This window comes from Artemia sp. Qi Xiang Cuo, chromosome 12 (assembly GCF_049724085.1).
Source record: "Artemia sp. Qi Xiang Cuo chromosome 12, ASM4972408v1, whole genome shotgun sequence".
Classification (NCBI taxonomy): domain Eukaryota; kingdom Metazoa; phylum Arthropoda; class Branchiopoda; order Anostraca; family Artemiidae; genus Artemia; species Artemia sp. Qi Xiang Cuo.
Genome location: NC_142805.1, coordinates 31,815,577 through 31,839,254, shown reverse-complemented (window position 1 = coordinate 31,839,254; position 23,678 = coordinate 31,815,577). Strand labels below are relative to the sequence as shown.

The 23,678-nt window shown below is 36.5% G+C and overlaps 1 protein-coding gene across 2 annotated transcripts in view; it reads right to left on the bottom strand.

Moving 5' to 3' along the window:
* Positions 1-23,678, bottom strand: part of fab1 (1-phosphatidylinositol 3-phosphate 5-kinase fab1) — a 191,218-nt gene that overhangs the window by 114,574 nt on the left and 52,966 nt on the right. For both annotated transcript variants that reach the window (XM_089097957.1, XM_089097958.1), the window contains exons 5-9: positions 21,666-21,846; positions 19,996-20,295; positions 7,624-7,847; positions 1,217-1,372; positions 187-487 (exon numbers count right to left, since the gene is read on the bottom strand). In XM_089097957.1, the coding sequence (XP_088954083.1) occupies positions 187-487; positions 1,217-1,372; positions 7,624-7,847; positions 19,996-20,295; positions 21,666-21,846 (1,162 nt within the window). The remainder of the gene's footprint in view (positions 1-186; positions 488-1,216; positions 1,373-7,623; positions 7,848-19,995; positions 20,296-21,665; positions 21,847-23,678) is intronic.

The window sequence follows — 23,678 nt, the reverse complement described above, 5'->3', positions numbered from 1 at the left end:
CCCTCAGACATCCTTCACAAAGAGGTAGGTTGATACAGTCAGGAACACAGTATTTTTTACATCTTCAAAAAGATGCCAAAGTCTCCTTCAAAACACTAAAAAAATACTCATTTTCAATTCCTAATATAATAACAATAATAATAAATTTTATTATTGAAAGAAGCTAGTAAGAAAGCTGTATCTCACCTTCTTACGTCAATATCTTCATCAAACCTGGTATTGAATCTGACCATTGACACAACTAGGTGAGTTAACTTCTGTATAACTTCAATCCACGATGAGGTCAATCCTTCAAGACTTATCAACTGCTGAAGCAGTTTCAATTCATGATTCTTATAGATGTCGTTCAGCTTCTTCTTAGCTTCTCGTAGATCGCCTTCAGCTTGAGCTGAAGTCTCTCCCAGCCAGGCGTCAGGATCTGGCTCAATGGCACCTGGTGTGTCAGCAGGCAGCCAAAGACCTTCATCTTGCAAATGCTTTATTTCACCTAAACAGAGAAGATAAGGTAGAATTACGTTTTTTTTTTTTAAGTATTTAGGAGTGGATTCCGAGGTATCTAATTCCTCGCTATTTACTTTACGCCATATTAACAATATTAATAAACTGTACAAAGTTAGTATATTCTTGAAAGCAAGTACTTTTCATACAGCTCTATCGAGTTCCATTTCAACGGATTTTGTAGATCCTGCAAAACAAGGACATAATAGTTCTAGAAAGCAGAACCAGTCTCCCCCACAACGATTGAAAAATAAAAGATTCAATTGAAAAAAAAAACAAAAAAAAAACGCTGAAATACTTGGGAGCAAAGATTCGTCTTGGCCTAAGCGTCATATTTCGTTAGAAAAATCTTTTTGCACATGCTAGAAGAATTTTCGAAGTGACGGCGGTAACACGTGGGAGGTACGTTTTTCCCTTGTCTTACTAGAAAGTCAGCATAGGTATCATAAGACATTGATCATAGCACCTGTTCACTCAGCTTATACAATTGTAGCCAAAAATGAGGTGTCCTGTTTTAGTTACATCAGCAAGGGAGCACATATCTTGGAATCTACTTTTTTCTGGGCTTGGATCTTAACACTGAACCCTCTGATTGGCTTACTGACGCTATATAGCATTTTCCTAAGCCTAAAAACGTTTACTATAATCAAGTGATAAACACTATGTCAGAAAACGCAAAAACATAAGAAATTTCGTTTGAATTTGTATACTGACTTACCAGCTAAAGGAGGTCCCAAAAGCTCCAGCGAAGGAGTTTTTGGGAGCTCCAGGTTTAAAGGTACTTCAAGGCCAGTTTGAACAGTAGGCATTGCTTCAGCTGGAAGATGCACGTCAGTGAGGCTTATAGCAGATGAAGCCACCCCAAACGTTGTTTCTGAAAGAAAAGAGGTTAGAGCGACTAATTTTCGAAGTTTCTTTACATACAGTTATTACTTTTTGATGCCATTTGAAAAAAAAACAACTTTACCTGATAAATAATCATTTAAAATAAAAGTCACTAAGCCAAAACATTTTTGCTACCGGTCCCCTTAAAAAAATACAGCAACTGGACAGCCGATTCGGCGTCCTATCCGCCATTAATAACCCTGAAGGATCGTTATTATAGGCATATTAAATTGAAGGATAGTATCATAGGCAGCGATTCGATTATTTGATTAGAAATTGGAGGGCTTGTGCCCTTTTTAATAACCGAAAGTGATTGGAAGGCAACTAACACCCCTTCCACGCCCACCATTTCCCCAAACACATAAAATCAAACTTTTGAGATAGCCATTTTGTTCAATATAGTTGAAAGGAAATTATGTTTTTGAGGATGACCCCCCCCCCCCCAGAGCCCCCAGGGCAAGGGTTGTAAATTATGCCTTGGGGGCATATAAGGTTTATATAGAAAGGGTGATCGTAGAAACTTCAAAAAGAGCTCATTCAATTGGAAATTGAGAGGGCTAGTGCCCTTTTTAATAGTCGAAAGTGATTATAAGGTAACTATCCCCCCTCTCATGCCCACCATTTCCCCAAACACATCTAATCAAAATTTTGAGATAGGCATTTTATTCAACGTAGTTGAATGATTCGAAAATTATATCTTTTAGGATGACACTCACCCCCCACAGCCCTCAGGGCAAGGGTTGTATGTTATGCCCTGGGGGCATATAAGGTTTTTATATAAAGCGTTGTCGTAGAAACTTCAAAAAGGGCTCATTGCGATTAGAAATTGAAAGGGCTAGTATCCATTTTTATAGTCGAAAGTGATTGGGGGGCAACTAACCCCCTCTCATGCCCACTATTTCCTCCAACACATCAAATCAAAATTTTGAGATAGCCATTTTCTTCAACGTATGTAAAAGTTCTGGAAATTAGGTCTTTGAGGATGACAACCCTCCCATACAACCCTCAGGGCAAGGTTTGTAAGTTATGCCCTGGGGGCATATAAGGTTTTTATAGAAAGCATTGTCGTACAAACTTCAAAAAGGGCTCGTTCGATTAGAAATTGAAAGGGGCTAGTGCCCTTTTTAGTAGTCGAAAGTGATTGGAGGACAACTAACCCCCCTCTCACGCCCACCATTTCCCCAAACACATCCTATCAACATTTTGATATAGCCATTTTGTCGAACATAGTTGAAGGGTCTAGAAATTATGTCTTTGAGTATGACAATCCCCCCACAACCCTCAAGGCTAAGGTTGTAAGTTATGCCTTGGGGGCATATAATGGTTTAATAGAAAGTGTTGTCGTAGAAGCTTTAAAAAGGGCTCATTCACTTGGAAATTGAGAGATTATTACCCTATTTAATATTCGAAGGTAATTGGAGAGAGAATCATCCCTCTCACGCCGATCACTTCCCCTAATATTTTCAATCAACATTTTGATATAAATGTCTGGAAATTATGTTTTTGAGGATGAACCTCCCCCATAGCTCTCAGGACAAAGGTAGTAAGTTATACCTTTGGGGCATATAAGGTTTTTATAGAAATTTTTGTCGTAGAAAAAACAAAAAGGGCTCATTCGATTGGAAATTGAGAGGACTAGTGCCTTTTTTATTAGTCAACAATCATCAGAGGACAAATGACCCCCCCCCACGCCCATCATTTCCCCAAACACTTCCAAACTAAATTATGGGATAGCCATTTTGTTCAACGTATTTAAGAGGTCTGGAAATTATGTCTCTAAGGATAACATATCCCCCCAGCCCTCAGGGCAAGGGCTAAAAGTTATGCCCTGGGGATATATAAGGTCGTTATAGAAAGAGTGGTCATATAAACTTCGGAGGGAGCTCATTGGATTGGTAATCAGGTACTCTAGTGTTCTTTTTAAAAGTCAAATTGATCGGAGGGCAGCTAACCCCCCCCCCCCCCCCACATACATGTCGTATTGTCCCGAAAGGCATCTAATAGAAATTTTGAGATAGCCATTTTATTCAAAATAGTCTAAATATCATATAAAAGGATTTTGGGGTTGAAAAAAAACCCAGAGATTAGGGGCAAGGGATGTAAGTTATGCCCAGGGGATATTTAAGGTTTTTATGGAAGGGATGGTTATTTAAATTTAGAAGTCAAACAACTCCTAAGTTGTTTAAATTGAACACCAAAAACAATGTCTTTGTTTTTGGTGTTTAATTGTCGTCACCTTTCATAAGTTAATTTATATATAGACCTAGTGGGTGATTATTTACCTAAACCAGCTTTAGTTCAGGTTTTGTTATGTTTATTGTTAATGAGTAAACCCTTTCTTTCTATAAAAAAAAAGAAAAAGAAGAAGAAGCTCATTTGGTTGACAATTAAAATTTCTAGTTCCTTTTTGAGCGTCAAAAGTGATGGGCGGCATTTAGCCCCCCACTCTCCTATAACCTCTCCTTTCACCAAATGCATCTCATTGAAATTGTGAGATATCGATTTTTTCAAAATAGTCCAAAGAAAATATAATGATTTCTCTAGGGATGACACAACCCCCCAGCGCCCTGGGGATAGGGTTGTAAGTTATTTTATGAGGGCATATAAGGTTTTATTGAATGGGCGGACGTGTAAACATCAGATGTGGCTTATTTGATTTGAAATTGTTATAGTGGTCTATTTAAGAGTCACTTTAAGATCAAAAAGCCCCCTCCCCCCCTCTCCACGCTCAGCATTTACCTTAACACCTCCAATAAAAATTTTGAGATAACAATTTTATTCATCATAGTTGAAGGTTTCGGAAATTATTCCTTTTGAGGAATACACCCCCCCCCCCCTACAGCTCTCAGGGAAGCGTTGTAAATTATGCCCTGGGGGCATATAAGGTTTATATAGAAAGGGTGGTCGTATATGCTTTGGAGGGGACTCATTGGATTCGTAATCATAAGTTCTAGTGCCTTTCTAAGAGTCAAAGTGATCAAAGCGCAGATACCCCCCCCACACACACACACAGATACACACATACACAAACACGTCGTGTTTTCCTGAGATGTATCCAATAGATATTTTGAGACAGTCCATTTATTCAAAATAGTCCAGATATCACATATCAAGACTTTTGAGGTTGATAAAAACCACCAGAGCCTGAGGACGAGGGTTGTAAGTTATGCCCCTGGGGTATCTAAGGTTATTAAGGAAGGGATGGCTGTATAAGCTTTAGAGGTGGCTCATTTGGTTGAAATTGGAAGTTCTGGTTCCCTTTTAAGATTCAATAGAGATGGTTGTCAAGTAGCACCCCCCCCCCCCCAACTACCCATCTTTTCGCTAAATGCATCTTATTGAAATTGTGCAATTGAAATTTTGTTTAAAATAGTCCAAAGACCATATAACAATACTTCCAGGGTTTGGGGCAAGGTCTGTAAGTTATGCCCTGGGGCATATAAGGTTTTTATGGAATAGGTGGTCGTATTAAATTCAGACGGGTCTCATTTGATTTTAAATTGGAAGTTATAGTGCCCTTTTTAAGAGGCAAAGTGATTAGAGAGAAACCTCCCTCCCCCCCACGCCCATCATTTCCCATAACAAATATCCAAACAAAGTTTTGAGACATCAATTTTTCAGCAATGTTGAAAAGTTCAGTAATTATGCGTAGCAATAGTTGCAGTAGCAGTATGCAAATAGTACCTTTTTTTCAACATGCCCTTCAACGCACGATGAAATTCTTACCTTGATACCATCAACCGGTCCTGAAGCATTGCTGATACGTCCTCCTGACAACCTATATGGGCATTGTGTTTTTCGATTTATTTCAAAACAGTTACAATATTGCCCAAAATTTTCGCGTTAATACCCTTAGGTTTATTGACAGTAAATATAGTAGTAGCAGTAGGAGTAAAGTTAATAGTAGTAGTCTTAGCTTTAATAGCAGTAGTAATAGTAGCAGTAACAGTCATAGTAACAGTAATTGTAGGAGTAGAAGCATTAGTATTATGATACATACATTGTCTTTTGGTTAGTTCAACATCCCCCATAACAAGCGTTGTAACTTTTAATTTCACACATGAAACAGTTTCTAAGATATTACTGATATGCCCTTTTGGCAACCTGCATACGGATGGCAGGTTGTCATCCGTACAACAGAAAAATTCTCTGAAAATTTCACCTTCATACCTTCATAGGTTGTGGATTTTGAGCTAGCCAGAAGACACTGTGCGCATTCATTTAATGCTGCTTCTACGGTTACTGTAACTAACGACATTAATGGCATTAAGTTGAAACTTTTAGGGAATGTTTAGGTCCTCCTAAACGTCATGATTTTCAAAAGAGTTTATGTTGTTAAAAACTGCTGAAAAAGTTTCTCCAGCATATAAATAGCAGGCCAAACTATAAATTCTTAAAGGAAAACTGGAAAGATTCAAACTATTATTTTCTTTTTCCCTGAAAAACACTGTCAATATAAAATTAACAGAAAATAATTGAAAAAACTTTTCCCACAAAATAAGTTTTTCAAAAAAAAGTAAAGAACTCCATTAAGCCAAAAATGAACAAAAATAAAAACAAATAATCAACTACCACATACTGTAAACAACTACCATAAATAAACAACTACCACATACAAATAATACAACTACCGCAAATCAGTATCAATAAATAAATGAAACCCAAAATAATGGTAACAAAATAATGATAATAATAATGACAGCTTGTGTCCATATTTCTGTATGTTACTGCTTATTAGATTCTGCAAGTTGTGATTTTTTTTTCTCTCTTCTTCTTTTTCCCTCATTTTATGTTATTTCTCTTTTGTTTTAGTGACTTTTATATTCTATGTGTTACTCTGTAACTGGTATTCTTTGATATATTGATGGTATATATTCATTTGCGTTACATTTTTATGTATTTTTCTTCGTGATACTCCACGTATTATACCTCTGTATAGTGTGGGTTGGAAATAAATAATAATAAAAGTACAAATTATATTCTGGCTTTTAGAAAGCACAGGGGTTTTGAACCCTACTCATTTTAATTTCTGCTCGACTGAGTTTGACTCTGTTATTGAATTTAATTTATATTCGTTTTGGGTTTCATTTATTTATTGATACGGATTTGTGGTAGTCAGGGGCGTCCCGAGGGAAGGGGGGGGGGGCGGGGATGGGCGCGCCCCCCCTCCAATATTTTTGGCATTCCGTAAAATTTTCACCGACGGCAAAAATTTTGGCAGAAATTTTGCAAAATTGACCGAAATTTAGCAAAATTCTTGATTTCTGCTCAAAATTCGCCATAAATCAGGTAGCGCTTCGGTACAATTTACGAAGATCGCCCCCCCCCCCATGAAATGAGTCTTGGGACGCCCCTGGTGGTAGTTGTATGCTTGGTAGATTATTTGATTCTATTTTAGTTCATTCTTGGTTTAATGGAGTTCTTTACTTTTTTTGAAAAACTTATTTTGTGAAAAAGTTTTTTTTTATTAATCCTAAGGAACAAAATACCATTTACCTGCATATAATAGCCCAAAGGATAAAAATATTGAGACAAGGAGGATAAACGCATATTAAAATATTAATTCCAGAGAAAAATTGAAGAGACTGTTACCCCTTGGCGCTCCCTTAGTAAGGTGTATGACTTTTAACGAAGTATACAATCTTAACAACTGAATAAGGTATTTTCCTTAAACTCTCGCCAATAAAATTTAGATTAAAGTTAAGCATGAAGGTTAAGCACCAATGTGTATCAATAAGCACAAGCACGCATATTGGAAAGTCATATAATCCATTTGTATAACAACAAATCAGGATTTGCTAAATGAATTATATGAGCTAAAGAGAACTTTTCTTTTTAAGCTAATTTAGAACTTAGTATTGAAATGAACGTAAACACATTCTCTACACTCAAATCCAGGGGCGTATTCAAGGGAGAGTGGGGGAGTGTCATCCGATTGCCCACCCCTCACCTAAATTTTTGTTTGAGTGGAAAAAGTGACAAAAATGAGTATAAACACTTTTTTGCTGTGTTTAAATTTTTCATTGTAACTCCCCAAACAAAATCCTGAAAACGGTCTTACTCAAACCTTTAATAAATAATAGAAATAAATCATCAGTTTTAGCCCAGAAGATGGTTGGTATATCATTACCAAAACAAGCAATTCATTTTCTTTTCACGTCCCTTGTCATTTCTTCTTAAAGTAAATCCAATTTACATATGAGCTACATACATTTAAATACAGAATGCTATTTGGCTTACCAATCGAAGCTCTGCTAGCATTCCCTTCTAGTATCTGCCTTACCCATTGAGGCTCATCTTTTCCGGCTGTCTCAACGGTCATAACTTCCGATTTCAGCTTATTCTTCAGCGAACGGCTAGCAATCGGTCTATACAGTGCTAGAGAGTCAGTAAACTCTTGATTCGTGAGGCATTCAAGAAAACCAGCTTCCTGCAAGGCTTGGGCAATTGCAGTTGCTTGAATCCTAGAATAAATAGCCTTGGCAAAACCTTACGCAAAGCCTTTGCAAAACTACGTTCTACCGATAGGTCGGATGGATGTTAGGGATCATTTGGCCAAAACATTCTTTGGCTTATTTATTTTTGGATACAGACTTCTGGTTTTAAAGAAAAGTGTGATTCTCATATAAGAATTTTACAAGTACAGATTGTTGAAATCTGTTTAACACGATATTAATGGAGAGGGAGACTCCCCTCATAGACTTCATCTTTTAGTGTCCGTTTACGAGGTATATGACACAAAATATTTTATCGATTCAACTATTTCATTTATACTAATGTTTTACATACTTTTTATTGCACATCCTCTTTTTCTTTTCTTTTTTTCTTAGAGTTTTTACTTTTCAAGCCGTTCTTATGGATTTGTGCAAAGGCGTTACAAAGGGAAGAGTAGGGAAGAGAAGAAACCTCTCTCGATCTGCTCATTCAGGCAGTAAAAAATTGGGTGCGCTAAATTGACAAAGCAGCAAAACGCTTTTATTGTCAACGTAATACCTTAAATTAAGTATTTTTTTCTAATACCCCACTGTCTGTCTATGACGAACAAATAAATGTTCAAATGAAGATAAGTTCGTTAATTTGACATTGAAAATATATACAGAAGTATGGATACTACGTCAAAAATACGTAGTGTATATAGGGAAATGTGACCAGTCAAGTACATAACTATAAATTCGAAAACATTCCTTTTGCAATTAGAAGAAGAAGAAGAGTGTACTACCTTCATTAAAAATTCAACTTACATTTAGGCAATATTAAAGAAGAAAATTTACAACTCAAGACTTTGGATGAACCCTGTTAATGAACCCTCTCAGACGAATTTAGTGAAAGTACCGGAGTAATTATTTTATCCTGTATAAATATGTGTTAATTTTAATGCTTTAGTATATCTGCTGATGACGATCGTGGTATATGTGATCGAAATATCTAGACTTTTATATCTGTTTTCACTGTCTATTAAATGGGCTTATCCCCGTTTGGACGTTCATTTATTCAAAGCAATTTTATGGCAATTTTTCGAATTTTTTCGATATCTCGATCCGTAATAGGTCAGAAAGTCTTTCAACTAGCCGTTGATGTCTCTCTCCAAAACATTTTGACTAGTGACACACCTGCTTTTATTGGTTAAATCATTACAGTATTTATTATAATCATATCATTTGTGGCATTTGGTTTTAAATTTATTACCAGATTTCTTTGAATTTATAAATATATTAAAATCATAATTTTCGAAATTAAATTCTCGATTTAAAATATAAATTTAATGATTTTAATGATTGGTGGTTCAAATATTCGAAATCAAACAATTAATTTAAGCTTCTTCATATTTATGCAACTACAGGGTTGATATAATTGTACTTAATGTAATGGCGAAGACCTACAATTACGATCAGAGCAATAGAGCTTTTGGAATGGTATTTCAAATTACTGTACATTGAGACTAATTTTTTTTTTCTTTATAGCAGAGTAGCTCACGGTAGCTTTATAGCTCTATCCAGCGGATAGACAAGATATTTTCAAAATCCTCCCTGAATTTCATATCAGCGTGGTTAAATCCTTAGTGCGTTCTGTGAAAGTAAAAAAGCAACAGGAAAAGTAGATTACTAGCTTCTAACGCCCCCAAGAAGATACTGATATTGTGATGGACCTAGCTTCAGTTTAGGCCGTGGTAACTGTTTTCGTTAGAATGCAGTACACGAATAAAAAGAATAGGGTGTAGCGTTAAAAAAAAACAAAAAAAACTAAAACGACAAGTGAAACAGATTATATCATTACATATGGCATCATAAATACTAAAAAGAACTTTTCTACTCTGTGTATAATTGTAATAGATGGCATTCTCATTAAACAGTAAGCTTGGACAAGTTCTAGTTAGTTCTATTTGATCAAAAGGAAGATCATTTTTTCATTTGATCATTTTTTTTTTCCAGGGGTTAAATGGATTCATCCGAAGCCTATAATTGAAGAAGAAGAAGAAAGAAGAAGAAGAAATCTTAATCAGCAACACAACAGCAACCTTATAAGAAAATCGAAACATATTATCTTGTGATTATTATCGCTTCTAATCAGCAGTTGTACCAAACCTATCCTGCTCAAGTCATCCTCAGGGCTATACTGTGGTGTTTATTCTCCCCATAGTATAGTGCAGACGGTTTTATATAATCTATTTGCCCTTCTTTTTTTTGTGTTATATTTATGTTTAAAGATTTTTCCAATAGGAATTTTTAAGAAGTCCTCAAAAGAAAAACATCCCCCCAGGTCCCAAATCAAATTCAATAGTGCAAGATACCCATCCTGGCTGGTCAAGCACATTATCTGAAAGTTCTAATGATAGCTCCAATTCGGAGAATAGGGCAATGGTAACTGTAGATCCTAATGCAAACATAAATGATGATAATGGGTTTCATGAGGTCCCTTCTAGAGCTCTAAAAAAAGAAAAAAAATCTCTCCAATTAAAAGCATTTTCCCTCTCCCTGCCCTGGATCCTCCCTCCAAAAACTTAGGAATTTACCTTAAAATTACTCCCACTACCCCCTTTGAAATAAGAATGATCACTGCAATAAGAGTTGCAATTTTTAAATTGCTAAAATCAATGTTCTCTCTTAATATTAACCGTGATGGATCTCTGCTAATAGCTGTAGAAGATCAGAAATCAGCAGATACAATAATTAACCTTAAATCCCTTCTGAATATCCCAATTATTGCATCTAATTGGAACCCAAAACAATCACCTACAAAAATTGTAGTTTATAATGTTCCCCCAGAGATATCTACTCAGGAGTTAAAAGAAGGCTTCTCAGATAGGGCTGGTAACACAATCCCAGTTGAGGATGTTACCCAACTTGGAAAACCTAACTCTACTGGCCTAAAAACTAGTAGATCCTTCTTATTCACACTAAAGGATAAAATTGATATCCCAGAAAAATTATTCCTATTTGGGCAAATCAAACCACACAAGGAATACAAACCTAAGCCTATTCAGTGTCAGAAGTGTTTCAAACTGGGACACACGACAAACAAATGCAATGAAATTCTCCAAGAGTGTAGTAATTGTAAATCTTTCCATCCTAAAGAGCTGACAACTTGCAACAGCACCCAGCCTAAATGCATCAATTGCAGCGGCCCACATGAATCTACAAATAAATCATTATGCCCTGCATACAAGAAAAGAGCTCTAACACTCCAAATATCAACAGAGAAGGTCATCCCATACCCCTTTGCAGCAATGGAAGCAAATGCTGCCCAAAAATACCAGATAAAGCCTGTAATGAAACCAACCAAAACCCCTATGTCAAATGCCCCAAATGCATCTAGCACCCCATACGAAACAATATCTTCAAAGCACCCCAGCTCAAATCCCTATCAGAAGGAATCACCAAGCCAGCAAGTCTCGTTTTCCAGTGAGATGAGGGAAGCCTGTCCCTTCCTCCCTAGAAGAAACAAAGCAGAAACACTACCAGGAATCAATCCCTTAGCCAACAAACAGGATGCACTACCAAAAATGCAATCCCCAAATATATGCTTATTCATTCTAAACTGTAATGCAGTTCAGGCCATGAATATACATCAACTACAGAAAACAAAAAGCATTGCAGAATTGTCAAAAATCTACATCCCTGATGACATGCTCATTCAAGCAAAAAAGATCTTGCTTTACTGTTAACAAAGCTGAACATACATACACAGTCAGATGGAGAATAAATCAACAACACAACATTTATCAATACTCTAATGGAATGTAAGATCACTCACAGATTATAAGCTAAATGAACTAATAACATTTATGAATAATAATTCCATTAATATTGCTTGCCTCCAGGAAACTCATTTAACCCAAAATCAACAAATTAAGTCTCTGGGATATACTATCCTGAGAAAGGATATATTTTCAGAGAGAAAAGGAGGTGGTGTAGCTTTATTAGTTAATAATAATATAAAATTTTGTGGCATCAATTTTCCAGATTTTGCAAATGATGTTGATGTAATTGGTATAAGTGTTTGGCTGAATAATTCAAAAACCTACATAATAAGCTTTTATAACCCTAATGGCCAAACTACAGATGCCAAGGATTTCTTTAATTATATAAATAATTCTAATATGTTAAAAAATATCATTATTTGTGGTGATTTCAATGCCCACAGCCTTTTGTGGGGGAATAAACCAGCAAATAAAGCTGGTAAATTTATTGAGCAAATGACTTCAAATAATAATGAATTAGCTGTTGCTACCCCTCCAAACCTGAATACATATTTTAACCCCAAAAGTGGCAAATTCTCCACAATTGACCTACAAATTGTGTCTTTAAATTTTTGAACAAAATTTACATAAATAAAATTGATAGTCTATGTACAGACCACTTTGCTATAGTTTGCTCCCTTAATGAACCTACTGAAACTTCATCTCATACCTCCAAATATATCAACACTAAAGCAAATTGGTCTATTTTCCAAAATAAGCTAAATGATGAAATTACAAGTTTCACCCAAAGTTCATGCATTTCTAACACAACAGTTGAAACACATGCTGAAGCCTTGACATCTTTACTAATAAATACTGCTAATCTTGCTTTGAGATATAATGCTTTGAGAGATGGCGTTTAGAGCGCTCAAGTAGCAGCCTGAGCGTCGTCCAATTATAGCTTGATTTGTGAATTTTCTCGTGGTTTTTCTGCTGTGATGGTGTAAGTAATCGAAAATTTGACTTTCCTAGTTTCCATTAGTGCACTAATGATGGTATTAAAGAACTGAAAAGCTGACTTATACGAACTGAATTCATCTCGCTGACAGTGGCGCCATCTATTTTGTAATTTGGAGTTTAATTGGAGATGGCGTTCCAGAGCGCTCAAATAGCAGCCTGAGCGTCTTACAAGTATAGCTTTATTTGTGAATTTTCTCATGGTTTCTTTTCTGCTGTGGTGGTATGAATAATTGAAAATTTGACTGTCATAGTTTCCATTAGTGCAATAACGATGGCATTAAAGTACGGAAAAGCTGATTTATACGAACTGAATTCATCTCGTCTGACAGTGGCGCCATTTATTTTCATTAACTTAAGGCTCTTTCGACTGTTGAGAAAGCCGCCAGATGCCAATCCAAGTCAACAGCGATCCAAGCGTAGCCACAGAGGGAAAAGAGGAGGCCAAAGAAATAAAAATTGTGCTATCCCTGTTCTCGTTTCTAACAACAGAGCGAGGTCTCTCAGTACAGCAAGGGAACGTATTCTGACAGTAGTTAACTGCATCCCTCCTAGTGAAATCCCTCCTTCGCTTCGTCCGTGGTACGCTGACCCAGTATCGTCACTGTCAAGTACCCCACCCCCCCTAACACCTGAGTATTTCTTGTCGAAGTGCAGACTTCCCAATATCCTAGTATGTAATGCCCGATCACTAAACAATAAAACCGACGAACTTGAAGTAGTTCTCAAACAGACGAGTTCCCCCATTGCTGTTATCACAGAATGTTGGGATATTAACGATGAAACCGGGCATATCAAGGGGTACAAGTGTTTTTTTAATACGAGACGCGACCGAGGGATTAACCGACGAGGCGGTGGGGTCGGACTGTACTTTCGGGAAGACTTACCTTGTAAATTACTAAGTCAGCCCAGTGAATCATGCCATGAAGTAATTTGGGTCGAATGCAAACCAAAGCGCCTATCAAAGCGATATTCGTGCTTGGTTGTAGCTGCAGTTTATTACCCCGAAAGTGCAAAGAATAGGAAAGAACTGATCCAGTATATCCAAAACTGCACTGATGACCTACGCCGCAGCCACGCAGCGCCTGCTTTTGTAATCGCTGGTGATTTCAATCAGACTAATAAGGCATGGGTCTCCAGCATGCTTGACCTCAAGCAAGTTGTCTCAATCCCTACTCACGTCAGTGGTAGTATATTAGATCTTATTTTCACGAACATTCCCGATTATTACGAAGTACCCTTCTCTCTCGGTCCGTTGCATAACTCTGACCATAACACACTTCTTTGGAAGGCCAAAGTTGGCCTTCCAGCACCACGTAAAGTAAAAATTACCACTCGACCTATGACTAAAGAGGCAATTCGTTCCTTTGGACAGTGGATTGGGACGTTTGACTTTGATGAGATTTGCTCTATGACAGATATCGACCAGAAAGTTGATACTTTCAACTCTTTGCTGTCATGTAAATATCACGAACATTTCCCTGAGAAAAAAATAACTGTTAGTGATACTGACAAACCTTGGGTAACACCCGATCTAAAGAAGCTTATCTTAACTCGCTGCCAGTTACATCGCAGTGGGGATATTGTTCAAGCAAATAAACTTCGTAACCGCATTGTTAAACTGTTACGAGCAGCGCAGAAAAGGTACGTTCATGACAAAGTCTCGCCTCTCCTTCAAGGTGAGCCCCGTAGGTGGCACTCTGAAGTCAAGCGGCTTACCGGTAAACGTACCACCAGTGAAATTAAGATACAGAAAGACGACAAAACGCTGATAAAATCAGCCGAAGTGAACGCCTTTTTCACTTCAATCTGTACTACTCACCCGTCCTTCACCGAAGCCGAAATCGAAGCCCTCATTGCTGACGTCTCTGAAGATACAATCGTTGAAGTATCCGAGTTCGCGGTGTATAAAGAACTTCAAAAGTTAAAAAGCAACTGTGCTTCTTACCCAGGAGAATTGCCAGTTAAACTTTTAAGAGAATATTCTATGTTTTTAGCAAAACCACTCTCATCAGTGATCAATCAGTCGTTCAAGGAGCACAAATTCCCGAGTGCTTGGAAAAAGCCTACGTCCGCGTCTTACCTAAAGTCAAAGACCCGAAGTCCTGCAATCAGCTTCGTCCGATTTCTATTACGCCTAATATGGCTAAAGTGACTGAATCTTTTATTTATAGAGAGCTCCTAGCCCAAGTTCAGCCAGCCCTAGATCCGTTTCAGTACGGCTGCTTGAAAGGGAGTAGTACGACGCATTATCTAGTACGTCTCTACCACCTGATTACCGAGTGGTTGGACAAAGGCAGTAGCCTCGTTGACCTGCTTTTAGTCGACTATCGTAAGGCTTTTGACTCGATCCGCCACTATACAGCAGCAAATAGCCTCAAAAAGATGGGCGCTAGGAAGCATATTTTGCTCTTAGTTGTTGACTTCCTGCGTAACCGCTGTCAGTGTGTCTATGCTCTCTTCCCTAGTGACTTAAACTCTGAGTGGGCTGAACTAACGTGTGGCGCACCACAAGGCACTAAGCTGGCAGCTCTTTTGTTTTCAGCGGTAATTAACTACATTATCCTCGAGTTTGAAGACAGATTCAAATACGTGGACGATCTCTCCCTACTTCTGAAATATCTTGCTGAAAAGTCAGACGTGTATCCCCAGTTCAGCAGTGAGATCAGGAACTCCTTTCTCGAGGCGTGTAGCATTAATGACCTCCAGCTTAATATGAATAAAACAAAAGTCATGAGGTTTAATCCGCTTAAGCGTGACCTCTCATGCCCGGTTCCTTGGTACCCTACTACCTCAACCTCAGTGATTCTCGGGGTTACTTTCAGTGACGACTGTTCATTTAGCGCGCACATCGCCGGTCTGGTGAAAAAGGTAGTTGCGCATTACAGTCGCTAATTACCTTGCGCCGATTGGGTTTCTCACAAAGTCAGCTGAAGACGGTTTACGTCACGTATGTGCGCCCAATCCTTGAATATGCGTGTCCTGTGTGGGGCCCTCAGGCTCATAATATTGAACACCTAAGTGAAGATCTGGAAGCCATTCAAAAACGGGCAGTGAAAGTGATACTAGGCCCGAAATACAACTCTTATGAGGCTGCCCTTAGTACCTTACGACTGCCAACGTTGCGTGATAGGCGCTTACAGTTAATGTGTAATTTTGGGCAGTCCCTTCTTTCGTCCCAGAAACACCGTTCGTTGCTTCCCCCACCTGCACCTATCACCGCCAACACCCGCCATAAAAACCAACTAGTGCCGCCAAAGTGTCAAAAAACCCGTCACAGCAATTCATTCGTCCTTTTTTTTGTCAGTTATTTAAACCGCCAGTGCCCAGTTTTATGCAATGTACTAAACAGCGCCATTTAGTCGGGGCTTCGGCCATGGCTACGATAGTTGTTTATAAATAAATGAGTCTATGAGTCTATGAGTCTATAATCATGCTATCCCCAGGACAACACCTAAGAAAACATTCCCTAAACAAATTCCTAAAGCATGGTGGACAAATGAGTGCCTAAATAAATGGAGGATAAAAAAGGCAGCTAGGACAGAATTCATAAAAAAACCAACACCTACCACATATATAAAAAAATTACAAGCAGAATCTAATTTAAAAAGGACTATAATAGATGCTAAATATAAATACTGGAATAATTTTGCATATAATCTCTACAGAGAAATACATGAGCCAGTTATACATAAATTCATAAGCCACATCTGTGGGAAAAAGATTTCTCCCAACCCACTCCTGTATGAGCTTATACATAATAATACCCATTATGACAATGATATTGAAAAGGCTAACCTATTTGCAACTCTTTTTGTTAATAAGCTAACATCAAATAATCACAGCTAACTGTCCACAATTCCTATGAACCCTAGTTACCAACCGCGCCCAGGATCCGAGTACATAACTAATCCATTTTCAATCCAGGAATTGAATAATGCAATACATCATATTAGGTCCAAAACTAGCTGCAGCTGTGACAATATACACCCTACATGGATAAAGAATCTCACACCTTCATACAAACACGAGCTGCTAAATTGTTATAATCACGCTTGGGCATCTTCTAGGTTCCCCAATATATGGAAATGTTCGTCCCTCCTACCAATCCTAAAGAAAAATAAACCAAAAGATAACCCTGAGTCTTATAGGCCCATAATGATTACACCTGTGATGGGGAAAATAATGGAGAAAATGATTTATCACAGACTCCTCTGGTTTGTTGAGAAAAATAACATGATCCCACACACTCAAACTTGATTCAGGAAATACCACTCCTCAACAGATGCTTTCATTTTGCTAACAAATGCAATAAATGAATCTTTGTCAAAAAATAATATCCTAGTGGCAGCTTTCCTAGATTTTGAAGGAGCATATGACAATGTAAACCACCAAATCCTTTTAAATAAACTTGCAAACCTTGGAGTACCTCCTAAGCTATTATCCTTTATTAAATCCTTCATAGAAGTGCGAAGTTTCATTGTCTGTCTTGGTTCCGTCTCTTCACCCCAAAAGACAATATCCAAAGGCCTACCTCAGGGAGCAGTCCTCAGTTGCCTCCTATTTGCCCTATATCTCTGGGACATGAACCTACCCCACACGAATCTACAATATGCTGATGATCTGGTGCTATGGTCATCTGTCAACAGCTTTTAGATAGCACAGTCAAATCTGCAAAAGTCACTTTTCCAGTTTGAAAAATTCTCTCAACATTCAGATTTACCCATTTCACCCACCAAGTCAAAAATAATCCAATTTCACCGGAAGCGAAACCATGTTAATGCAAAACTAACTCTAAATAAAAAACTATTCCAGAAGATAATAATATCAATTACCTAGGTCTTATGCTTGACCAAAAACTTAATTTCCACCTCCACATTTCAAACACAATAAAAAAATGCTATAGAAAAGCAAATATACTAAAAAGACTTCTTTCCACACCCTGGGGTTGTAAGGAGAAAACTTTACTCCAATTTTATAAATCCCATATAAGACCCCATATTGATTATGGGCTCAATGTCTATGGTGCTTGTGCAAAGACCCAGATGCAAAAAATTGAAACAACACCAAATGATATAATACGTCTCATATTTGGTCTTAGGAAACCCACAAGCAGCAAGTTTCTGCTTATGTAGAGCGGATTAACAACAATAAGTGAGAGGCGTAGCTTTCTCTTGATAAAAAATCTTAAAAAAATTTAATCAAATAGATCACACAAATTACATAATTGGTTAAGAAATCCAGCCATGTATAGAGGTATTGCAGATGAGTATGCCAATATTCAAAAGAAGTTCCCTGTACCAGCAAAGTCTATTGCACCTACTTTCCCCCAATCCCCTCCATGGAATTGGTCATTTCCCATAATAAATACTGAATTTTCAAAATGGAATCAAGATTTAACCCCAATTGCTTTTGTTCAGAAAAAATTTGCAGAACTTAATACAATTGCCTATAAAAATCACTTCCAAATATTTGTTGATGGGTCAAAAATGAAAGAGAAGGTTGCAATTGGTGTTTTCCTTCCTCACCTGAAAATTGCAATGGGTGAGAGATTATTTAATAATTTATCAATAATGTCTGCTGAGTTAAATGCCATAATCATGGCATTAGAACACCTTAAGCAAAACCAATCTTTGATTGAAAATTCGAATAATATTATCATCTATTCTGACTCTTTATCAAGCCTTGAGTTGCTGGCCTCAGCTCCTCAATATAAGTTGGACATTGACACTTATCATTGTCTCAGTATTATTGATAATCTTGCTTCAAATGGCATAAAAACTTATTTTCAGTACCTTCCTAGCCACTCTAGCATAAGTGGTAATTATCAGGTTGATGAAATAGCAAAAAATGCTATAAATATTGACCAGCCAAGTGGGAGATCAATCCCAATTAGAGATATTTACCGATGGAGGCTATTAGATATTAATTTTAATAAGATTAATCCTATCCTTTCCCCCTTTCCCAATAAGTATCTTACTAAAATTTATCATAGAATTCGTTCTGGAACAAATGGACGAAATTTCCTTGCATTCTCATATAAGCTTTCTAGTTCAAGTGGTTCAATTCCCCTGTCCCCTCTTTGCAGGCATTGTAATATGAATAATGAAACAATTGACCATTGCCTATTTGAATGTAATATGCTGACGTCTGCACAACATACCTTGCTTTCTAAACTGTTAAAATACTTCAAACACCACAAAATCCCACTATCAGCCAAAAGCCTAGCCAACTATACCTGCACACAGAGCATAGAAATCGACATCTATCAACTTATATTTGAACTCCTAGAGTCAAAAGATCTGCTGAAAGATATCTGAATATATCGAATAAATATGAGCCAATCAAGCCAGTAGCTCTGTAGCCCACAGAGTGAAGCAAAAGGAAAAGGGCTGAATGGTTTTACTGAAAAGCCCGCCTGCCGTTAAATAGAAGAAGAAGAAGAAACTTTCTTCCCTTTGTCTGTGGATGACCCTTTACTTATTTCATAGGATGTTTTTAAATTTCCTTAACAGTATTTGCAACTCTAGTTTTTTTTGTTTTTTTTTTCTAGCTTGACCAATAGCCGATGTAAAACAAGATTCTAGAAATTTAATAAGATTCTATTTAAATAATTCGTCTATTTAATGAATTTAAATAAGATTCTAGCACCGACCTAGCAGTGACTGCTAGCAGTATCTGGCAACCTAGCAGTATTAGTAAACAGAAAGACTTCATAACGCTAAATAAGAATATAAAGTATAATAAATGCTTTTGCATCATATGTGTATTATTTCTTGTTTATAATACGCGTATTATTTTATCTAAGCATAAGGTAACATGCAGTAACCCGCACCTAAAATAGGATTTTGAATTAGAATAAGGACTTCAATAATAGAATATAGAATGATATAGAATAATTTAGAATACTAAGGAATAATAGAATTATAGAATAATATAGAATAATAGACTTCAAGTCTATTAACTGATAATAACGATAATTTAACGATAACAGATTATAAAGAAAACGTTTATTAGACAGAGTCAATGATATGGTAGTCCGCCAGGAAGAGGCACATTACCTGAACTTCAGATTTTGGGCAGAAACACCTAACTTGTTTATCATCTACCAAACACAATCTGCTTTCAAACCTAAAACCTCGATCTGCTTTCAGAATATATAATGTCTTGGTGAAAATTAGTAAAGACGATCTAGTAGCTGCAAAGATCGGACTGGAAGGCCATTAATCATTCGTTGAGTCTTTAGTCGGGTTACAGATTGTATATGGGAAGACTCAATTTGTAATTGCTCTATCAGTGCTAATAAGCCAATCCACGATATCTTTCCCAGTGCAAAAATAATGGTAAGTATGGCAAGTTATGTTAAATTGTTCGTTGGACCTTTCTTCGGGTAACTGATTGCATATGGGAAAACTCACCTTGTGATTGCTCTATCAGTACTAATAAGCCAATCCACGATATCTTTCCCAGTGCAACAGTTATGGTAAGTTCTCAGCCGGTTTCTATGAACTTTGAGTTCAACACCAGAGACAGAGTCAACTATAATATTTCTCAACTGCCGCAGCTGAACTGAGTCCTGGACAAGATTCCTTCTCTCCTCAGCAGTGGGCTGGTGAAGTCTTGCTTCTTTGACAGGTGTGGCACCACTCAAGGGATGGATGGGTTCCATCGTTTCATAAATTGCATTAATTGCCGGTAAAGGAGTGGACGGTGATGACCTAAAAAATCGGAAACACGTCAAATTTAACTCATAAATTTCAACGAATATGACATTCAACATCACAACCATTTAGAAAAAGAACCTACCACAACAGGCACATAAGCAAAAAAAAAAAATACACGGACATCCTAAAAAACTTAATTTTTAGGCACTTCTCCCTATTTATCTATTCCACAATTACTATGATCTTTCAGCTAATCAATGAAAGCATAATCAATTTTTTTTTAACTAAGCCAGAATTTTGATTAATTAACATTCCCCCACGTCTATCAAAAGACAGAGTGAAACAGATTTTTTTTTATAGGAAAATGTTAAAAGGGTGCCCATTTGGTAAATATGGATACCGTTGAAGTGCAGTACCGAAGGAGCTCTAAAAGTGATGATACTCTAGTTTTTGTTGTTGTTTTAGTTTTGTTTTTTTACTTTTTGCATGTACAATTTCGCTTGGACAATAAGCAAAGTACACAGAAGCAAGTCTGGTAAAATGAGGTAAAAAAAAATTCTATATACTGTTTCATCATAGCAGATTTGTTGTTATTTAGGGACATTAATTCTTAACTTGAAAATATCCTTTTAACTGTACAAAAGTAAGTCAACCAAGTAACTTGGCACTCAAACATGACATAATTTTTCAAGCGGAGGGGAACATAAAATATGCTCCCCTCCGCTTAACAAAGTTTTTTTTTTACAAATTTTCCCCCCTCTTAACAGATTTTTTCCTCTCCGCTCCATGGAATTTTTATCCAGTGGAGGAATAAAAAATGGATTGTATGGAACAAGCAATTCATAACTTGGAGCCGGTCCACCTATCAAGTCAAGTACAATGTGGCAGACTTGTTCACTCTGTTTTGGTATAAATTAGAAAACTATCATCTAGTATGGGTCTTCAGGTATACAGACAGGGATTTTCACTGGTTTTCTGCATAACATCTTTTTCACTGAAATCTAACTAAGATGTGAGATCATTCTAGTTCTGCTTCAGGTAGGAGTGCTAGTATCTCCTTAAGAGGCGATAACTTGTAGGATTGAGGAATATTATTATATGCCTTTCCTGTCTGAAACAGGGGCACAGAGGGGAAAGGGTGCCCCTCCCCAAATCAGATAAAATAAAGAGCTGTGACATATTTTCTACTTTTTATACTCCTCTTTGAAAAGATCTAGTCTGTGTACACTTATTGGCCTACGTCCTTCAGTTTTATTATTAGAAAAAGAAACTAAACCTCTTAGTGTTCTTCTTTCAGTAGTTAAAACAAAGCAGGGTAGAGTGAAAAAGAGAGAGAGAGAAAAAAAAGAGAGAAAGAGAAAGAACATAGAAAGAGATACACAGACAAAGAGAGAGAGAGAGAAGAAAGGTAAAATGAAAAAAACCTTAAATGTTCATCAAATATAGACATTGATGTGCGTCTGCTTCTTCCAATACTTCCAATCTCGCTTTGACTATCATCAAAAGAATGGAAATCCTCCTGAAGACTTCGTGTCTCAGCAGTCGCTATATTTTGTAGGTATTTCATTGCAAACTTGTAACAATAATCGCAAACTCGAAGATCCTCTGCAAAAAAAAGATAGAAAACACTCCCGTTTGCTTCAAACTATAATAAGGAGTCGACTTAGCTATATAGAACACTAATCAGCAAAATTCTGAAAAGCAGAAAGTAGAGCTGTCCAAAATCTAAAAGAATAAATTTACGTTTACCACCAGCGCGAAAAGAAAATCACCATTTTTAAACCTTTTACTTAAATCCATTTGTCTGGGTCAAGGAAAGAAAAAAAAAGAGAACGATCACCCAGTTCTCATCAAGCCCCCTAGAGCAACACACACCCTCAGTTTTGATTCATAGGAACATAAGACTCGTTTTCAATGTAGTGACCAAAAATTGATTACAAGATTTGGGAAAAGCAAATAAGGCTGAAAAGTTAATATTTGGGTATCTCACATTAACTATATACACAAATTAAATAGTAAGGGTGAGTAAGCGTACTTAAGTATTTACTTTTTAAGCGTGAGTTACTCTTAGGTCGCACTGTTAAGGGTATCAAAATAAATGTCAATAAATACCATAAATTGTTTTTACAACTTTTCGCGGTTGTAAAACAAGCTTTATATTTCATAATCAGTTTTTAATTTATCATTGTCAAAAACATCAGTAAAATTCTAGATACTGGGCTTTTTGTTATCTTTAAAAGTAGTTAAGAGAATAAAACTTTCTGAAATGAATTCAACACCAACCATGAATGTACTTTCATGTTCTTATCTCTACGTCTTCCCTGTTTCTGATGCTTAAATAATTGCATAGAAAATACAAATATTGGTTTGAGTCTGCTTCTCTTTGACCCACGGATTTGAAAACCCAACTCCGATGATTTGAGTGGGATTATAAGCCAAATTACAGTTGTCGTTGTTTTTCAAATCTTAGACACATTTTTTTTAATTCTTTCAATAACTTATAAACCAAGATTTAGCAAAGTTATGAGGCTCAAAACACTCTCTTCGTGCCTTATTTTTTCTTCAGATCTACTTCTAGAATTTTCAGAATTTATTCCGCAAAGTTCTTCTAAGTTCATCAAAGGTCAGAGCCCTTCGGAGGCAGTTGGGTGGAGTTGAATGCTTCAAGAGACCTTCCATGAGCATAATTTAGGCTCTGGGGAGGTTTGTATAAGTTTTATCCACCTAGCTCAACTACTTTCCAAGTCACCAAGAAGATATTCTAAAATATTACCAAAACACGGTTTGGATAAAGGGGATAAATTATTAAAAGAATTACAAAAGTAAAATATAAAAAGATTTTTATTTTTAAATCCCTTCATCTCCAATGTATCAAAAAATTGAAATTCTTTAAGACTAAAAATAAAACCATGGGACGCTTCGCAAATATTCAAAGGCAACTCTTATGTCATGACCACCCTTCACTTTCCTTTTGAGCTTTGAGAAATTTTAAGTTTTCCCGATAGCAAGAAAAAAGATTTTTTTTATTTTGAGTAAATTTAAAAATAAGGGCATTTTTTAAAAATATTCTCTTCTAGTCAGCGAGTTTGAAATCTAACCTGAAGTATTCTTTTAATATTAATTGTAAAAAAAACTTTCTGAAAAAGAAGTTTTTCAAAGAAAAGTAAAAGCCATTTAAACTTAAGATCAGCAGATACAATACCTGCTAAATTCAAATTCAAAACGACCAGAAATTACTATTAAAGAATAAATAAAACCCAAAACGAACAAAAATTAAATAAACAATCACAGCAAAAAACATAAAACAAGTAATAATATAAATGAATAAATAAATCTTGATGCCAGTAATGCTTAAATTGAATACACAAATCAAGCTTAAAACGGAAAAAAATATTTTGCTATTGAAGTACAAATATAACACAAAACGAACATAAATT